Consider the following 18,569-nt stretch of genomic DNA (forward strand, 5'->3'; position numbering starts at 1 on the left):
TTTCTGCAAATAACAGGTTTTAAAATTGTAATATTAAAAAAAATATGGTGCTTTAAAACCTGTCATCATGGCATGCCCACACACAACTTAAAAGCTTCTCTAACTTGAGACTTGAGTTTTTCTGTCTGATGGTTCGCATGATGAACAAATACCATTGCCTGTTCTCCTGGGAAACCTGTTGAGAAACAGTTTGAATGTCCTAGTGTAGAAACTTGTTGTTTTTCCACAGGAGTCAAAAGTGTTAAGTTATAGCGTATAATATGTGGGTGTCGATGTGTGATTTTTAGGAGACGGCTTAAGCTGAGGGAGCAGTCCTCTGAAAAGGGAGAGCTTAATTTTGCTTAGTGATTTTGAATTGGCTTACCTTGCAGCCAGACAGCAACTGTGAGTTCAGCTCAGTCATAACATGACATCATGCCCTCACCACTCTCAAATGACTGTAAGTAGGTTAAATCTCACCATCTCCGTAGTCCAAGAGATTATGCTTTTCAGCCTATTAAGATTTACATGTAGAATGTTACAAGCTGCTTTGTGGTTCAGATTTCTAGGGAGAGCACGGGCAGGAAGCATGGTGTCAGAGCATGAATAGCTGCTGTGGAGTAAGCTAGTAATTTATAGTATGTCAGCTATTCCACAAGCGATGGTCTGTAGGGATTTCCTCATCCTGTAGAAAATGTGAGGTTATTCTCACCCACTGAAGCCAGTCTAAGTTGGGACTGTGATGGTCTGGCTCGAGTGGTGCCAGCTTTGACCTGCTGCAAAGCTTCACCTTAACCTCCTGCAAGGTTGTTAATTCGTGGTTAAGTACAGACTCCACTTCATTATTATCGTCTATGAATGTGAAGATAAAGCTTGTTTCACAGAGCAGGGGCAAGGACTGCAAAGCACTAGATGGAAAGTTTGAGTGAGTGGAAAGCAGAGATTTCTCTTAAGCTTTGTCTGGCTGAATTCTGAGGTGTCTCGGAGTACAGCTGGAAAGGGGAATGCGCCAGGCGCCCGCGCTTTTCCAGTCCTACACGACACCCTCGGTTGTAGTTCACTGTGAACCTCTGAGCAGGGTCTGTGTGTGGTGCTCATACAGCAACATCTGTAAACCTGGCCTTTGGAGCAGGCTTAGGAGTCTCACTTTTGCCTTCCCGGACCTTATGATTCAATACAGGGTTATAAAAGAATGGAAATCATGTAACCTGTTATTACATGTGTGTATTTGTTCTCCTTTTCCTTTCCCTTTGTTTTAGGAGTACGGCCAACAGCCAAAAACTCAGGAAGGGGAGCTGAAAATCAGTGCTGTATTTTCAGTCAGTGGCAGTCCTCTTGGTAAGGAATAGACAAGAATAACTTCACTTAAATCTGTAAAATATATCACCTTTGCAAATAGTCCTGCAGGTTATTCTGTGTTTCATTTCCTATGTCTGACCCCAGTAGAAAAAAAGAGCTAGTTTGTTTTAGAGACAATGAAATTCAGAGATTGAAAAATAATTGTATTTTTGAGGCAAAGGAAATGTGAAAGGGATGTTAAAAGTGCGTTCTCAGTCTTAAGAATGGTTGAAACAGTGTACTATGCAGAAAACCAGCACAGGGCATGTGCTTACGAAGAGTTCATCTGCTATTTAGTTCTCCCTTAGACCCTGACAACCCAAATAAAGTCATAAGCTTTGTGCTTGCCCCCTGCACACGAGTGAATTATGTGCAATACATATGTAACAGTTACTCTATGTTTTCTCTGTGGGTTTTTTTTTTTTTTGGTGTTATTTTTTTTTTAGCTCCACAGCTGTCATCAGGTTTCCAGCCTGCTGTGGCATCCTCTGGCATGAGTAAAATGCTTCCTTCAGTTCCAACCACAGCTGTTCGGGTTTCCTGTTCTGGCTGTAAAAAAATCCTGCAGAAGGGGCAAACTGCATACCAGAGGAAAGGCTCTACCCAGCTCTTCTGCTCCACACTGTGCCTCACTGGATACACTGTTCCAGCTTCTCGCCCACCAGCTTCTACCAAGAAAACCTGCTCAAGCTGCTCAAAGTAGGACACTGTTTTAATTTGTTCTAGTAATAAGTGATATTCAAGCAGATAGTGAAAGGCTTCAATTCTCTTTTTACGCAACACACTGTTTCTGTAATGCCCACTTCTGTTACGCTTCCCTTCAAAAAATCGTGGCCGATAGTTATTTGTTAATTGATCTGCCCGCTTTCAGTTTCATTTTGTTAATTGGATTTTGCATACACGTAGATTTAAAAGCCTCTGTTGTTAAGTGTGCGTCTTGTCTTCTTTTGATTTAAATGAGCCAAATATGAAAAACTGTATTTCAAAAGGTACTACATTTTTCTGCCATTTTAAAATGTCGTTGTACTCTCAAAACCACTAACGAGTACATTTAAAAAAATATTTTATGTATTATTTCTTCTAGATGAAAATGGATTTACTGAATACCTAAAATGAAATAAAACATGGGTAAAATAATATATTCAAGGCCGGATATTTCCTTAGATTCTTAAAAAAAAAAATTAACTTTCCAGTCTGGCTCCATTCTGTGAGCTTAGATTTCTGTAGGTCTTAACTCTTTGAAACATGTCACTGCTGCTTTTATAAGATGTAGAGAGATGAAATGTATTGAGTTTTGTAGGTAGTTGGGATTTGAGCACCCAAATCAGTTACTTTCTACCTAGGCCTAGAGTGGAAAGGTGAGGTTTGCTTTTGTGAGCCTACTTGAAAAAATTCTTTAAAAAAGATCTACATTTTCCACAGTCCTGTTGGAAACACAGACCTGAATCTTCAGCTCTAAAAAACATTTTAATTCCTAAAATTTTGTGTTCATTTGTCTTACGATGTCCAAATTAGCAAAAGGAGACCTTTGTGGCAGGCTTTTTAAGATGTCGGATTACTATACCATTAAGTTGAGGCAAATAAATAACTTTGCAGACTGATTGTGCCACAGTCTGTTTATAGAGGAGAATTATTCATATGTATTATTTTTAGTTATGAAAGTTACTTTGCAAAAGCAATGCTGCTTTGTTCATCATTTCTTCAACAACAAATTTATTGCTTTCAGTTTTACAAGGTCAACTGAACTTAAACTTGAGACTTCAATTAATTATTCTTTTCTCTTGCTGTCTTAGTGTGAAAAGACCTTGTAATAAAGTTTAGCAGTGTTGGTTGTAATTTGTATTTATTCTGTTGAAAAATGGTTTACCTCTGACAGAAGGCGGCTTCCTTCCAACCAAGAAAATTATATAAGTGTTTCCTCCTAGTTTTTTGACTTAAGGGCTTTGAAACTTTTCTGTGAATGACTGTTTCAAAAGAGAGAAGAAATAAGGAGAAAGTTTAGTTTGTTAAATCCAACAACAAATAAACAGAACTGTAGATGGCAGATAAGGGGTGGAAAGTTACCGTACGAGTCAGACCGTTTTGAACTGAACGGAACTGGAATTAGAAATTGTGACCCTTCATTTTTCCCTCTTTTTCCCCTACCCCATTATGATTGGTATTTTCATTGTTAAAGGGAATTATTCCACATATCCTGCTTTCTAATTATTATTTTTTTTAGCAAAGACTGTGCAAATCAGTTATCTTTTCCCAGTTCCTTTTGAGAAGATTTAATAATACAACCTGGTGTATTTATAGGCCACTCTTAAGTCCAGGTACAAAATGTTTCACCAAATATCTACTTGAGAATTGTACTTTTAAACTATTTTCCTAATAAGAAAAGAAAAATTAAGTCAGGTACTTAGAACAGCAAAAAAAGAAAAGGTTTAAGTTAAATGAATCCACCCTCTTCTAGAGAATGTTTAGTCTGCAGAAAAAGAAAGGACAGCAAGTTGACATGAAACCAGCATTAATTCTTTGTTTGTTTGTTTTTCTTTTTTCCATAGAGACATTCTAAATCCAAAGGATGTAATCACTGCCCAGTTTGACAATACAAACTCCAGTAAGGATTTCTGCAGCCAGTCTTGTCTTTCTACATACGAACTGAAAAGGAAACCTGTTGTTACTATTCATACCAACAGCATTTCAACCAAGTGCAGCATGTGCCAGAAGAATGCAGTGGTAATTGCAAACTTCTTTTTCGTTTGAATTTCCTTTAGATGAGGACAACTTGCTGTCTCCGAGATGAGCATACATATTCTTTCTGTTCTTGTTATATATTCTTTCTTTTCTTCCAGATTAGACACGAAGTGAATTACCAGAACGTTGTACACAAGCTCTGCAGCGACGCTTGCTTCTCCAAGTTCCGCTCGGCTAACAACTTGACCATGAACTGCTGCGAGAATTGCGGAGGATACTGCTACAGCGGCTCAGGCCAATGTCACATGCTTCAGATAGAGGGACAGTCAAAAAAGTTCTGCAGTTCAACATGTGTGACAGCATACAAGCAGGTATATTTGGGCAGAATAGGAAAAATATGTCTTTGATTAGATTTTGGGTGTTTTAAGAAACACCCAATCTATCAGTTGATTATTTCAGTTACTGTCTTGGTCTAAGATAACTCCTTTTGCCATTTGCTGCTTAATCCTTGCCCAGACATGTTGCTCTATTTCCCTTACCACTGAACTGGCTACCAGAGTATTCCAGTGTGAGAGAAGACACAGTGGGACCACTCGGCAGCGGTCTGCCGTGACTTTTTCAGCCTTTGAGATGCTCCCTGTTTGAGTATTCTCTGTTAAATTGTAGCATTTGAATTAAGTGGAGAGAAAAAGTAATAATTAGTTGATAATTTTGATTTTAATTTTTAAATTTTTAATATTTTAATTTGATTATAATGGAGTCTCTTAAAGAGCTGAGCAGTTGAGAGAACCTTAATTTATTATAATAGCTCAATTATTTTTGACTGACTTATTTTAATGCAATTACTTTAGGAAAAATTGCCCTCTGATAAGATAGTGTAACTTCATTTTGTGACTTGACTCTGCTGCCCCATTATTCAGGCCACTTAGGCCAAGAAAGGCCTAATGAATTAAAAAAAAACTCTGGTAAAAGTATTTCATCCAGAAAATTACCTACAACATTAGTTGTCCTCTGAAGCAAATCTGGAAATCAAATTAAATAAGCTGGAAAGGAGAGGGATTTCATGCTGCTTTTGCATCTCACGTCAAAACCTCATATATGTTAGTCTTCCTGAAAATACAGCACATTCAAAGCTTATAAGTCTTTATTTTTTTTATTGATTTTTAAACAGCATTCAACTCCATTATCAGATACGTTCTGATAGTTTTGGGGGTTTTGTGGGTGAGAGAGGAACCTCCTTCTCTCCATTTTTTTCTCATTGGTTAAATGAGAGTATTGCTGATGTATTAAAAATCATAAGCAAAATGTTGCTTCTCAGGAAAAATGTTGAAGTGGTCTGATACGAGGTACTTGTTACGTGCTAGTACAACACGTAGTGGTGTTTGCATTCCGCGGCCGTCGCCCTGACAGCCTGTGTACTGTTTAAACTGGCCTGCAAAGGCAGCGCTTACCCTGAATGAGAGAGAGCCCAAGTCTCAGGTGGTCGAAGTGTGACTATAGGAAGCATGCTGGAGAACTCAAGTAAGTATGTCTACATCATAGATAATACAGCTGTATAATAAGTGCTGTTTCAAGTGCATTGGCCGTCACTTTTATACACGTTTTATAGGTTAGCGATTAATTTCCAGGTTAATAAAAATACTAAGTTTCAAAAGAATGACAGATTTTCATGTTTCCACAGAAGTCAGCTAAAATCACACCTTGTGCACTCTGTAAATCTTTGAGATCTTCAGCTGAGATGATAGAGAGCACAAATAACTTGGGAAAAACTGAACTGTTTTGCTCTGTTAACTGCTTGTCAGCATATAGAGTAAAAATGGTTACTTCTGCGGGTAAGTTTATCCTTTTATGTCTTTAGAAGTGTAATTTCATGTAGCTCATATTCAAACTTAATTTGTCTTGAAAGTTAAGGCTGATAATCTTAGGGGGGAGAGGAGGGGAATTTTTTTTTTTTTTTTTTTTTTTTAAAAAAGGCAGGTGCCGAGTTGGGAACGTAGGGACTTTCTACCGTAGATAAACCTAACAGTGGCAGTACAGCCATTTCGGCTTTGTTTTTAGAGAGCTTAAACATGATAATATACCTGAATCTATTTTCTGCAAGGGCAGCTGGTGGGTTTCCCAGCTAGACAAACCACTTCTGTGGACATATGCCACGCCACTGCTGTGACTATTCTGCCCCTGTTCTCCACGGCGATCAGCTTAGTTACCTCTGCCTAATGTTGCGTTGAGCTAGGCAAACACATTCTCAGCTATTTTTCTTGTAAAACAGAAAAATGCTTACTGACATCCTAGGGATACTGGGAGATTAATTAAAAGATCTGGCAAGCAACAGGCACTGCAGCTGCAGTGTCTGCTTCTGAATCTGTAGAAACTTCGTCTTGCGGTTCTGTGTGTACCTTGGCTTGTCATTCAGATTCTGTTTTTGTATGCACAGTGCAAAATTATCTGCAATACAACTTGATGTTGCATAAATCACTTTTTCTTCTCTGTTTCACCCTCAGGTGTTCAAGTTCAGTGCAACAGCTGTAAAACTTCAGCAAACCCTCAGTATCACTTGGCTATGTCAGATGGGAGCATACGCAATTTTTGCAGCTACAGTTGTGTAGTAGCTTTTCAGGTGTGACATCTAGGATTTCTTCTTAGCTGAATTAATAGAATAATATGTTGACAGTGTAAATATCTGGGTAAATGTCAGGTAAAATAGGTAATACTGTAAAATAAAGTCTCTTCCTCAATTTGCTTTCCTGCAGAATTTGTTCAACAAGCCTGCAGGAATGAACTCCTCAGTGGTACCTCTGTCGCAAGGTCAAGTCATTGTAAGCATTCCCTCGGGGGCAACGGTTTCGGCAGGTGGCACCACCTCGACTGTGTCCCCCAGCTCCATGAGCAGTTCAGCTGCAGCTGGTCTACAGAGGCTGGCTGCCCAGTCCCAGCAAGTCACTTTTGCCCGCCCTGTTGTAAAACTCAGGTGTCAGCACTGTAACAGATTGTTCGCAACCAAACCAGAACTGCTTGACTACAAGGTAATAAAGATTAGGGCTTTTCAAGCTCATATTTCTCTAGAGAAACCCAAGAAATTGTGGCTTATATGCAATGGTCTGTCAGTACTGCTCTGTTGCTTACTATGACCTGCTATGGAGGAATTTGGAACTGATTTTGGTATCATTTAACCATTATTATAAAGTAATACTGATACTAGCTCTTTGATCTTAGAAAAAAAAAAAAACAACCTCCAAAAAAACCCAAACCCTGTGATTGCCTGGCTAGGTAAGCACATTCCCGATTCTTGGTCCCAGAAATAATCATTTTAATTCCAGGACAAAGCACATTGGTGAGGGCTTTCTGCAGAAAATTGTGCTGTCTTTGTTATAAAGCTAAATGGGGAGACTTAATCGCTAGTGCTGTCTGGTGTTGATTTCCAAGGGCATAAATATGCTTCTGAGTTTTTATTAACAATTCAAATGTATTATCTGGGATTTGAAACATTGAAAGCAAACCGTCCTGGCTCTGTTGCAGGGTAAAATGTTCCAGTTTTGTGGGAAGACCTGCTGTGATGAATATAAGAAGAGGAGCAGTGTAATGGCAATGTGTGAATACTGCAAAATTGAGAAAATTATCAAGGAGACAGTGCGATTCTCAGGCATAGATAAGCCATTCTGTAGTGAAGGTAAGAAAGGGCAAGACTGGGTCTCAGACAAATCAAGTCAGAAGAGTTTTGCCTTAAAATTATTGATGATACTAAGAGAAACCTGATCTTTCTAGGTTAGAAAACTATGTTAGGTTTAGAAACACAGACCGTTGTTCACACTTTACATTTTAGTGGTATGTTTCAACAAATTGTTACAGACATAACTAAATATGAGAACTAGAAGTGCCAAGCAAATGTCATTTTGATACTAAAGGGTGCTTTTGTTTTCTTCCTATTTTCTCTTCTTTTAGGTTGTAAATTGCTCTATAAACACGACTTGGCTAAGCGCTGGGGAAACCACTGTAAAATGTGCAGTTACTGTTTACAGGCTTCCCCCAAACTGGTCCAGAATCACTTTGGGGGAAAAATGGAGGAATTTTGCTCAGAGGAGTGCATGTCTAAATTCACAGTTTTGTATTACCAGGTAAGCACTATTCTCACATAGCATCCTCTGGAATATAAACATGTTAGCACAAGAACCTTTGTACATGAGGACCTGTGTGAACCGCCTGTAGTTAACTTCTCTGTCCATGGAATGTGTTACATATATGTGAGAGATGAGTAAATCCTTCTTAACTTTTGAGTACCAGTTTTCTATATAGAGAAAATCTAATATGGGTTGTGGAGAGACAGACACTGAATATTCTGCTGGTTTGTGTTACACTGCAAAAACGATGCACCCTTACAGATTTCTTTACACTATATTTGCTGAGCAGGGTGCAGAGAGGTTTTTATACATATACTCTTTGTTGCTGTTTACAAGTGTGTTTAATTTCTCCCACACTCTGTTTTCCCAGATGGCAAAGTGTGATGGTTGCAAGAGACAAGGTAAACTCAGTGAGTCCATGAAATGGCAAGGAGAGATCAAACATTTTTGCAATCTGCTTTGTATTCTGTTGTTCTGCAATCAGCAGAGTGTTTCTGACCCTCCACCCCCAAACAACACAGGTAAACCAGGCTGGGAATAGCATTGCCTTTTGGTGTGCATGACAGTGATATGGACATTTATTTGGAAAGTCGATTCAGTGAACTTTTTAAGATGTATCTTCTACTGGCAGGGTTGCCCATTGCCATTGAACGGGCTCAGTTCTAGATCTCTCTCTTTCTTCAGACAATTTCAAACTTCTGCAGGTATGAAATGAGATTGCTTCATATTCCAAATCTAGATTGTGATTTTAAAGAAGGTGAAACAAAAGCACTTACTTTTCAATCATTTGCATAAGACAAAGGCCCATTTCATTGGGGTAAAATGTACTGATACCTATTGAAGACATGTTAAATACCTAGCTTGTCTCCTGTTCTTGAGAAGATGTAGCCAGATACAGTAGAATTTAATGTTGATTTAACAAAAAAAAAAATCAAGTGGTGAAATTAGTAGACTTAATGGTTGTAAATACAGACTTCCATATATGAACTTAAAGTAGCCAGTTCTGTGCAGTCTGTAGGCACATGAAGAGTTACCATTTCTATGTCATTAAGTGTTGATTCTTGAAGTTATCGATGCCAAGATTAATGTGCGCTGTAGCTATTTCCTTGCTCGTTATTTTAGCAGATGGAATGGGAAGGAGGGTGGGAATGAAGCCCACAGGAATAGGAACTGTGAGTTTCTGTAGGGAATGAAATGCAAAGGGAAGAAAGGAAGAAAGGCCCACAAAGACAGGAAGAGGAAGCGAAACAAAGGCAGAAATAGCACTGATCCTAAAGAGGGGCATAACCTCCCACTGAGTGATGGTGACTGCAACAGTAAGGTACCCAACAAGCAATAAAGAATATTAACTGAAAGTTTATAGTAGGCAAGAACTTTTACACTTCGTGCACATCTCCTGCTTACATTGGTGGGAGCTGTTTTCCCTGATTAAGAGTAATATCTAAGTAACTTTATACTTTGAGGCCATAACCACACCATGTGACATCCCTGGTCTTGCCAGTACCTGTGGCTGTTAGTGAGGATAGCAAAACGCGTGGTGGCCGGCTTCTCCAGAAGCGTGCCTGCCATCTCAGCTGAGGCACGTGCAACGCCTCTACAGAAGTGGGCTCCAGGCATCTCTCTGAACTGGGGGCTGCCAGGGTAATGGAGTGCCTCAGAGCAGTATTTTTTGATGAAATGTGGTAATTCATGGTAAAGTGGTAATGAGTGGTGCTTTCAAATGGAAAGAACCTAAGAATTCCTCTAATTGTGAGAGCCTCATAAAATTCACCTCATTCATTATTTGTCAGGATCTTGACTGTCTCCTATACTACATGTGTTCAGTACCGAGCACAGTGAGGCATCCAGTCCTCTTGTCTGCTGAATGCTGCTGTAATGCACATACTATTACAAAGAGAAAGCTGCTTTCGTACTACTGTGAAGTTCTGAAATGTTTGAGTGACTGGAGAACAGCTTAAGTTTGCTTGTGGAACCAGCTGCTATTTAAACTGCAATGCTGCAGTTTGACACCTACATTCCCTTCTCATAAAGCAGGCTTTTTCATTTGGAGATAAATCTGGAGAGCGGGTGTTGTTTCAGAAATGCCGTTTTATAAGTTATCTCATTGCTTATTTTCGTTTTCTTCTGTTCACTCTGTCCAGCAAACCCTTCTATGGCACCAGCTTCTTCATCAGGACCTCCTTCTTTGAGAAAGGACTCAACCCCTGTCATAGCAAATGTGGTGTCCCTTGCAAGCACCCCTGCTGCCCAGCCTACAGTTAACTCCAACAATGTTTTACAGGGTAAGACTGCTGAATAAGATGCCTATATTTTTAAATCTCTATTCCTGAACATTTCTATTTGTTCAGGGGTCTTTTCCACTGAGGACAACAGCCACTTCTTCATTATGCATCACATCAGTGCAGATGGTCACAGCTTTGTCCTTTCTTACCTAGGTATAAATAATGACTTAAATTTATCTTCATACACCAGGGAATGAGGTTTAATGGGAATTCTTTACTTGACCTTGGCAGAATATGGGTTATGGACCTTGATGATAAGTACGCAGACTATTCTTGTATGGTTTTTTTTTCTTCACAGGTGCAGTCCCTACTGTGACAGCAAAAATAATAGGAGATGTAAGTTTTACGAGAGACTCTTTTTCTCACTTTCGCCCAGATTGTATCAATAACAAGTAAAGTATCCAAGAATTTTGCACCGTCATTTTGTAACTGCTTTTCCTGATTGGGATTGGGATTTAAAATTCATCCAGCTTGCAGATGCATTGGTTGGTTTTTTTTTTCAAATGGATAGGACTTGTATGGTATAAAAGTCTTTTTGTGTCCATTGACAGGTTGATTAGATGTTTTAAGTCAGAGCTTGTCAGACTGTATCTCTTGAGATGGCTGTAGTTCTCAAGCAATTCAGGTGTGGCTTCTGTACTTGGGGCTACCTTTTGTGGCCAGAAGTGGGATGTGATGTCAAAAGGACTAGCATGGGAGGAAGGGGACCAGCATGGGCTGCTGGGGCTGATGTGACCAAGCTCTTGCAGCTTAGCTTTCCTTCCCCACTCCCCAGTAGTGTGGTAACGGAGCTGTGGGGAGCCATTGTCACCGCTTATCTGTGAATAACTCCTAGAGTTCCTATTCTTGGTCTCTTTGAGGTATGTGGTATATATCTCATAACTCTCTTAAAAGGTGTAGATTTTGTTACGTCACTCTTAGGTTCTGGAAGACTGACACCCTTGCCTTTAGCTGAAGTGTCATGGGTTAGAGTATGAATTTTCCCTAATGAAATAAATCCTGTTATTTGAATGCATGACTGAAAATTACAGTTAGCGGGACATGAAATTAGTACAAGCACAAATAGTCTGTGTGTAGTCAGGAAGTGATGCTGATACTGCCAGCAATTGTGTTCATTTTTTTCTTCTTTTCAGTGGTTTTACATCAGTTTACTAAGTTTTTTGAGTATCTATATCAGCCAGACTTTGAGTCATCAAAAGTATCTTAACATAACTCCTCCTTATATCTTTGCCATCAGTAAAATTCCAAGGGCAAAAGTTTATAGAAGTTATTTGACTACAGAAAACAAACATTCTTGCAGATTTGTTCACTGCACTGGTAACAAAAAAAAAAAAGCAGCCTATTGTTTGATTAAAATAAATTGAGGTGAAGACCAGAAAGCACCAAATACGTTAGCAGTCTGGTTTTGCAATGGTTTTTAAATAGTTTTTAAGTGATCATTTTTATCAGCAAGAAGAGTTTTGAATTGTTCGGCCTCCCATAGTAGAACAGATATTAATCTTCTGATATCCTTCAAACCAGTACTTACTCTGCCCTCATTTGTATTTTCCCAAACAGGCTAGTACTCAGACAGATGCCCTAAAGCTACCGCCATCCCAACCACCTAGGCTTCTAAAAAACAAAGCATTATTGTGCAAGCCAATCACTCAGACTAAGGCCACCTCGTGCAAACCTCACACACAAAACAAAGAATGCCAGACAGGTATGTGTCTCATCTCCTACCTGTTTCATGAAAGTATGTTGCCGTTGAGAGAGTAATACACGATTTTACATGACAGGGAATATGTTTTAATTTATTTTAAAACCTTAAATAGTTTTCAGATTGTCATATGGTATTTTCCAAGTAGCAGTTTGCCATACAGGTGTAAAACATTTGCTATTCTTTGAAATCCTTAAAGCTTCATGTGTGATGAATCTTGAGATTTGCTCTAACTCATCTTTAGCATTCTGCGATCATCTTATCTGTGAAAAATGAAGTGCAATGGTTAAGTGACACGCAAAAGGCTACCGAGGGAACTTTGTTTTCCTCAGGACAGAAGTTGTGAGTTCTCACAGCACAAGCCACAAGAGCAGACTCATTTTAATAAAGGCATGATTTCTCAAAGGTTGTGTCAACTCTCACTTTCCTTTAATTATTAGATACAGATACTGAGAACCTCTGAAAATTAAATCCCTGTTTCTAAGACCATTTGATTAGATTCATATTTGCTCCAAGCTCCCTCTGTGGGCAGGAGGAAACAGAAGCTCCTTCAAAGGCTATTATGTAGTCCAGACTGTCGCTGAGGAGTGGTTTTCTCATCGTTGTTACTATAGAAGGAAGATACCTAGTGTTGACGTAAACCTCTCAGGGAGGGAGATGAAGTTAAGTGGGAAGATCGTAGTTAGTTTTTTTAATGGTACCTTCTTACGATCTTGTAGTTAATTGTGAGATAATTGCAGTAACACACCATTTACCTGGATAGTATTTGATACTTATTTCCACTCTTCCCTTCCAGAATTCATGTGTATGGTCACAGTGCTGTTTGTTTCTGAACTGTAGTATTAATACTTGTACAACAATGCTAAAGTGAAAGGTGACTCTGAACCAAGATGCAGTACTGTGCACACTGAGTTACAAGCAGAAGTCCAAACAATTATCATGGACGCTCTGAAGTGTACTGGATGGTCATATGGTTAAACAGTTTTTGTTTTGTTCTACTTTTGATACAACAGAAGAAGAAGAAGTAGTTCAGCCCCAGATCATTGTGGTACCTGTTCCTGTACCAGTGTTTGTGCCAGTACCCCTTCACCTCTACACTCAGTACACACCAGTTCCACTTGGGATGCCAGTACCTGTAAGTTCCACTTCAGTTCACTAGAGAACTGGTTTACAGTCTTGTTTCTGAACAGGACACAGAGCAGTGTCATTGGGTTTTGTGACTAGTCATGCAAGAGCTATTTGGAGTCCTTGAAGCCATTTCTTTCCATGGTGCATCATGTTTGGTTAAGCATCATCACACAAAACCACCAATTTGTAGGGTTATTACAGAAATGAAACCAGTTGTCCAGTCCGGAGTTATTTTAAAATTGAATTTAGTAGTCTTAAAATATATGTCAGATTAAATGAGAGGAATGTCCCCTGTGTATTTGCTGTTTCCCTTCACCCCCAAACAAGCTCTAATATTTTCCACATATTCCATAGGTACCAGTTCCCATGCTCTTCCCAACTACCCTGGATAATGCTGATAAGATCATTGAAACTATTCAGGATATCAAAGAAAAGATTCCCACAAATCCATTTGAAGCCGATCTCCTTCAGATGGCAGAAATGATTGCAGAAGATGAGGAGAAAGAAAAAACACACTCTCATGGTGGTACGTGATGTTTTTAAAAAGGAAACTAAATGCAGTGAGATGGAGGTCCTCTCATCATCGAAAATAGGTAGAGAAATAGATTTGTCTTTTGTTGATAGTAACAAATTGCTAGAGGTAGCAACCTCCAGAGTAGTACACCGTGCATTAGGAGAAGGAGTCAAGAAGACAGAGCAGCTGCTCTACAAGAATATTTTCCTATCAGGCTTTTTATGGTGGAATCTTGGAGGGTGATGCAGGTTAGAACCTGTTGTATAGTGATCATCCCATTTAATAAAGGTGGAGCATCTGAAAAGAAATGAATAAAGTATTGTATCAGTCTACAAATGACTCAAATAACAAACACAGAGGGATGGAAGCATGTAGAAAAGCAAGTATTGGTTAGTTCTGCATTTCTGTTTCTCCTGTAACAGCAAGGCCTAGGTAGAAAGGTGTTAGGAGAACTCTAGTGTAGGAGACGATGGATCGTGTGTGGTAGTGTTATGACCTAATACATATTTTTTTGGTGTTCAAAATACTTTGTATTAGTTATGTAAGCTGTCAATCATTTGTAGATACAGATTTCCTTCTTTTTCTAAAGGATCTCAAACATCTGAGCATGAGCTTTTTCTGGACCCCAAGATATTTGAGAAAGGTCAGTTGGATTTTTTTGCAAATGGACTTTGATCCTGCTGTGTCTTCTCTTGCAAGCTCCTCTTTTTGTCTGTCCTTTCCTATAGCACATGGTATATCTGATCACTCTTGTTACAGACCAAGGTAGCACTTACAGTGGAGATCTAGAATCGGAAGCAGTGTCCACTCCACACAGTTGGGAGGATGAGTTAAATCACTATGCCTTACGATCAAATGCCCTGCCAGAACCAGATCCAGAACTGAAGCAGTTCTCCAAAGGCGATGTGGAACAGGACCTGGAGGCAGATTTTCCATCAGGTCTGTATAATGCAAAGAAAAATGCATTGTTGTATGAAAATACGCACAATTTTCTGAGTAAGCATTGTACCAGCGGTCTGCTTATGAAGGGTATGTGTTTTCATTCAGTAAAACTGTATATTTAAAGCTGCAGTAATATATCAGCTCTACTAAAAATGACTATTTTAAAATTATTATTGCTATCGTTAAAGACTGCATTCTGCAGAACCCCCAACAGGAGTAGCAGGTAGCCTTGCTTGACTCCTTGGAATTTATCACTTCTGTGTCCCTAGGTATAATCCACGTGAGTTGTGCAGAAGAATATAAGTTTGCCTGAATAAGTACACCCACTGTTTGGGGGAGCTTTTTTCCCCTTCTGAGAATTTACTTACTTTATACAGAAGGTAATTATTTGAATATACAGGTGTGATTGCCAACTGTAAGATATTCCATAGTATCTAAGTGACACTTCTACCTGGGCTGGAAATCATATAATTAAACTCTTAATGGTGTTGATTTGACTTCAGACTCATTTGACCCTCTCAGTAAAGGACTGGGTTTGCATTCACGTTCCCGAGCAAGACGGAGACATAGAGATGGCTTCCCACAGCCAAAAAGACGGGTAAGAAAGTACTTCTGGAACACAAGTTCCTTGCATTTGAAGTAATAACATTATGTGCATGCTTATTCTCAGAAGTAAAAAAATACTGCTCCAGGGTGAAAATGAGAAGTCAATTTAACTGCACTGTGTATTTTTTCCTGTTCTGCTATATGAGATAAGATTTTATTTCCTCCCTCCCTGCAACTAGGTAGAAAAAGTGCTCTTTTTAGTGCAGAACATTTTTTAAATGTGTATTGTTTCAAAAAAACTCCAAAAGAGATGCCTTTTAAGTAGTGTCATAATCTACTGGAAAGAGTCCATTTTTTCTTGTGTAGCTAGAGAGGAATATATTTCTGTGCATATTTATCACAGTGAGAATTATTGTATTTCATTGCACCTTTTCTGTAAAACGTGGTTAATATTTGTCCACATATTAAAAATACATATATATCCACTCAGATTCTGTCATGAGAGTAGGATTTTCTTGTTATGCCAGCATAATGGTCTTTTTACGTGAGATTGAGTTAAGCATCGACAGATTAAGAGCTTATTAAATGTTTATTTGTTTTGATTTGTTTGTTTGCCTGTAGGGACGGAAGAAGTCTGTAGTTTCCGTAGAGCCCCGGAATCTGATGCAGGGCTCCTACCCAGGGTGCTCCGTTTCTGGGATGACCCTGAAGTATATGTACGGGGTAAACGCCTGGAAAAACTGGGTCCAATGGAAAAACGCACAGGAGGAGCAAGGGGACCTGAAGTTTTCAGGTAATTTTTTCCTCACTCAGTGCAAACAGAAATAGTTGAAGAGCACTTGGCATGATATGTTGTTCAAATCAAAATTAGGATTAGATATTACTGAGTTTTTAAATATCCATGAGTGGAGAAAAGATTTTATGGAATACTGTCTTTTCATGCATTTAAAAGTCATAGCTATTACATTCTTAATTGATCTGTTACCTATTAAAACAGGCTCTAAAATACCAGATTTCCTTTTGACATTAGAAATGTTAGTCTTTTAACCTCCACTTTGTGTTCATTTGCATATAGTAATTCTTCATTTGTAGAAGAGATGCTTTATGCAGCTGCAGAGCCTTTACTGAGCTATTATCAGGCCATAATTCTAAGTTGACAACACCAACTTGGCCCCATCTTTTTCATCTGCAGCTAGCACATTCACAAAGTATTTCTTTGTCAGCATAACTGTTTGCTGTAAAAAAAAAAAATGTGTGCTACAACATTACAATCTCAACACCTTATTTCTAGGCTTTACAGCTGGAAAGAAACCTTCCAAAAGTCTACCCATTCTGTGCTGCACCTAGCCTGAAACTATCTTTAAAAGGCGTGAATTGTTCCTTCTGTCTCAATAGGGTGATAGATAATAATGACAATATAAACGTCACTTTTGTTTGTTTTTCTAATTATGGATTATAGTATTTTTTTTACAAAAGCTCAGCAGTCCTGGGATTTGGCAGTGTCTAACTCCCCTTTTCCCTGGTCTCAAATCTGTCTTAAATGCTTGCACTGTTTTGTGCACAAATTTTCAGAGTCAAGCAAAGAATTTAAGAATATAATTGAGCTTTTTGAGGATGGTGGGGAAAAGAGCAAACCAGATTTAATACTTCTGCAATGTAAAAAACTAAGCGTGGCAGGGCTTATATAAGAAAGATCCCGAAGGAAAAAAATCTAGTTAGAACGAGATCTGCTTTTTCCTCTCTTATTTGGAATTTTTGTTGTTATTACATGAGAACAGCTGGGGGTTTTTTTTCCCAGAAGAAGAGTAATCACATGAGTTACTGTGGCTAAGGAAGCAAACACTACGGTCAGTTCCAGGAAACTGTGTCCCCTGCCCCTTCCAGAAAGGTTCCCTGCTTAGTCCCGAGCAGTCACTTCTGCAGGGTGTGGAGCAGCCAAGCCTGGTGATTTCATGGCAGGTCCTTCGATGGATTGATTCTCTGCTTGCTCTGCTTCCCTTGCTGAATCCCGTGCATGGCCCTTGAAAGTCTTCATTCCTTCTCCCTTTAAGGAGTCAAATATGCTGCACTCAACTCATGTCCAGAACTGTTAGGAAATACTCCAGATCTGTGTCTTGCTCGGGATTCCCCTGAGTCCAGCTGTAGAGGTGAAACCTATTTATCAACCCTACGCTGCCAGCCTCGAGTACATGCAACCACTGCCATGCCACATCTTTGGGTTCAGCAAAATCCCTAATGTTTAAATGTCTCAGCTTTACGTGCCTGCAGCCTTATTACTCAGTTGCAGCATTTGTACTGTCTGGCCGTGGTGGCGGTTTGGTTTTTATTGGCCAAATCCTCATTTAATTCTTAACCAACAGATAGGAAATAGTTCACAAGTTTAGTCATACAAGGTACTTCACATATGGGATAGAAGATTTAATAGTTCTGCTTACATGAAATAAGAAATATGTGAAGATTTAATCTGTTGAATTAAGTTAATTTTTCTAATAATTTTCTTTGCCACAGTTCGTCCTGTGAAACTCAAGGAGGACATTCTGTCATGCACTTTTGCTGAGCTGAGTTTTGGCTTGTGCCAGTTTATTCAAGAGGTGCGGAGACCAAATGGAGAAAAATATGATCCTGACAGCATCTTATACTTGTGCCTTGGAATTCAGCAGGTAACTCAGAGAATGAGGGTATTGCTGCAGTTATTTATGCTTTATAGCCATAGTCCCATGGAGCTGCTTGGGTCTTGTAGAGGGGGCAAGAATATCTCTTTTTTTGTGTTTTATTCTTAGTCTGTCTTAATCCCATATTTGACTAATTTGTCTGGACTTTTTTATGATTAGAGTGAATGAGTTTCTTCTGTTGGGAGGAATGTGGTGTGGAAGGCTAGGTGTTTCTACCTAGACACAAATCTTTGGGTTTGGTACCTTTGTTATTCTTTTCATGCATAGGAAAGATTTGCAGAAACCCGAGTCTCCTCCAAAATACTTGCTTTATGATGGAATGTTTTAGATCTAAAATAGTTGCACGATGCTTTTCTAACATACAAGCTTACATGGAAGAGGTTACCCAGCAAAGACTGAGCTCCTTCAGTGGCTAGACAGATACCTTTTGCATTGGCAATATTTACAGAAAAAATACAGCGGGAATAATTGCATTGTAATTAATGAATGCTAAGAGTAATGTAGTAAGTCCTTGCTACCTGCCTTGCTACCTGCCTTGAAACAGTTGCAGTACAAACCTAGTATAATATTAACTTCTGTTTAAAACTCAGTGTTCAGTATGTTTCTGTTAGGGGCTTTTCTTTAGAATAGCCTGTTTGGTCCTTTCCTTAAACAGTCATTTGGAGATAAGGAATC

General features: G+C 39.0%; 1 protein-coding gene across 7 annotated transcripts in view; it reads left to right on the forward strand.

Annotated features, from left to right (window-relative positions):
• Positions 1-18,569, forward strand: part of ZMYM4 (zinc finger MYM-type containing 4) — a 45,501-nt gene that overhangs the window by 17,693 nt on the left and 9,239 nt on the right. For 5 of the 7 annotated variants that reach the window (XM_054802437.1, XM_054802441.1, XM_054802442.1 and 2 more), the window contains 20 exons: positions 1,239-1,317; positions 1,764-2,016; positions 3,864-4,038; positions 4,155-4,367; positions 5,678-5,828; positions 6,498-6,613; positions 6,747-7,019; positions 7,513-7,663; positions 7,936-8,108; positions 8,482-8,632; positions 10,253-10,393; positions 10,692-10,729; positions 11,951-12,095; positions 13,106-13,227; positions 13,575-13,746; positions 14,324-14,377; positions 14,494-14,673; positions 15,180-15,274; positions 15,844-16,015; positions 17,731-17,882. In XM_054802437.1, coding sequence (XP_054658412.1) covers positions 1,239-1,317; positions 1,764-2,016; positions 3,864-4,038; positions 4,155-4,367; positions 5,678-5,828; positions 6,498-6,613; positions 6,747-7,019; positions 7,513-7,663; positions 7,936-8,108; positions 8,482-8,632; positions 10,253-10,393; positions 10,692-10,729; positions 11,951-12,095; positions 13,106-13,227; positions 13,575-13,746; positions 14,324-14,377; positions 14,494-14,673; positions 15,180-15,274; positions 15,844-16,015; positions 17,731-17,882 — 3,006 coding nt within the window. Of the gene's footprint in view, positions 1-1,238; positions 1,318-1,763; positions 2,017-3,863; positions 4,039-4,154; positions 4,368-5,677; positions 5,829-6,497; positions 6,614-6,746; positions 7,020-7,512; positions 7,664-7,935; positions 8,109-8,481; positions 8,633-10,252; positions 10,394-10,691; positions 10,730-11,950; positions 12,096-13,105; positions 13,228-13,574; positions 13,747-14,323; positions 14,378-14,493; positions 14,674-15,179; positions 15,275-15,843; positions 16,016-17,273; positions 17,370-17,730; positions 17,883-18,569 lie in introns of all 7 variants that reach the window. The other 2 variants (XM_054802443.1, XM_054802438.1) reach the window with 2 other exon arrangements.

This window comes from Grus americana, chromosome 23, assembly GCF_028858705.1.
Source record: "Grus americana isolate bGruAme1 chromosome 23, bGruAme1.mat, whole genome shotgun sequence".
Taxonomy (NCBI): domain Eukaryota; kingdom Metazoa; phylum Chordata; class Aves; order Gruiformes; family Gruidae; genus Grus; species Grus americana.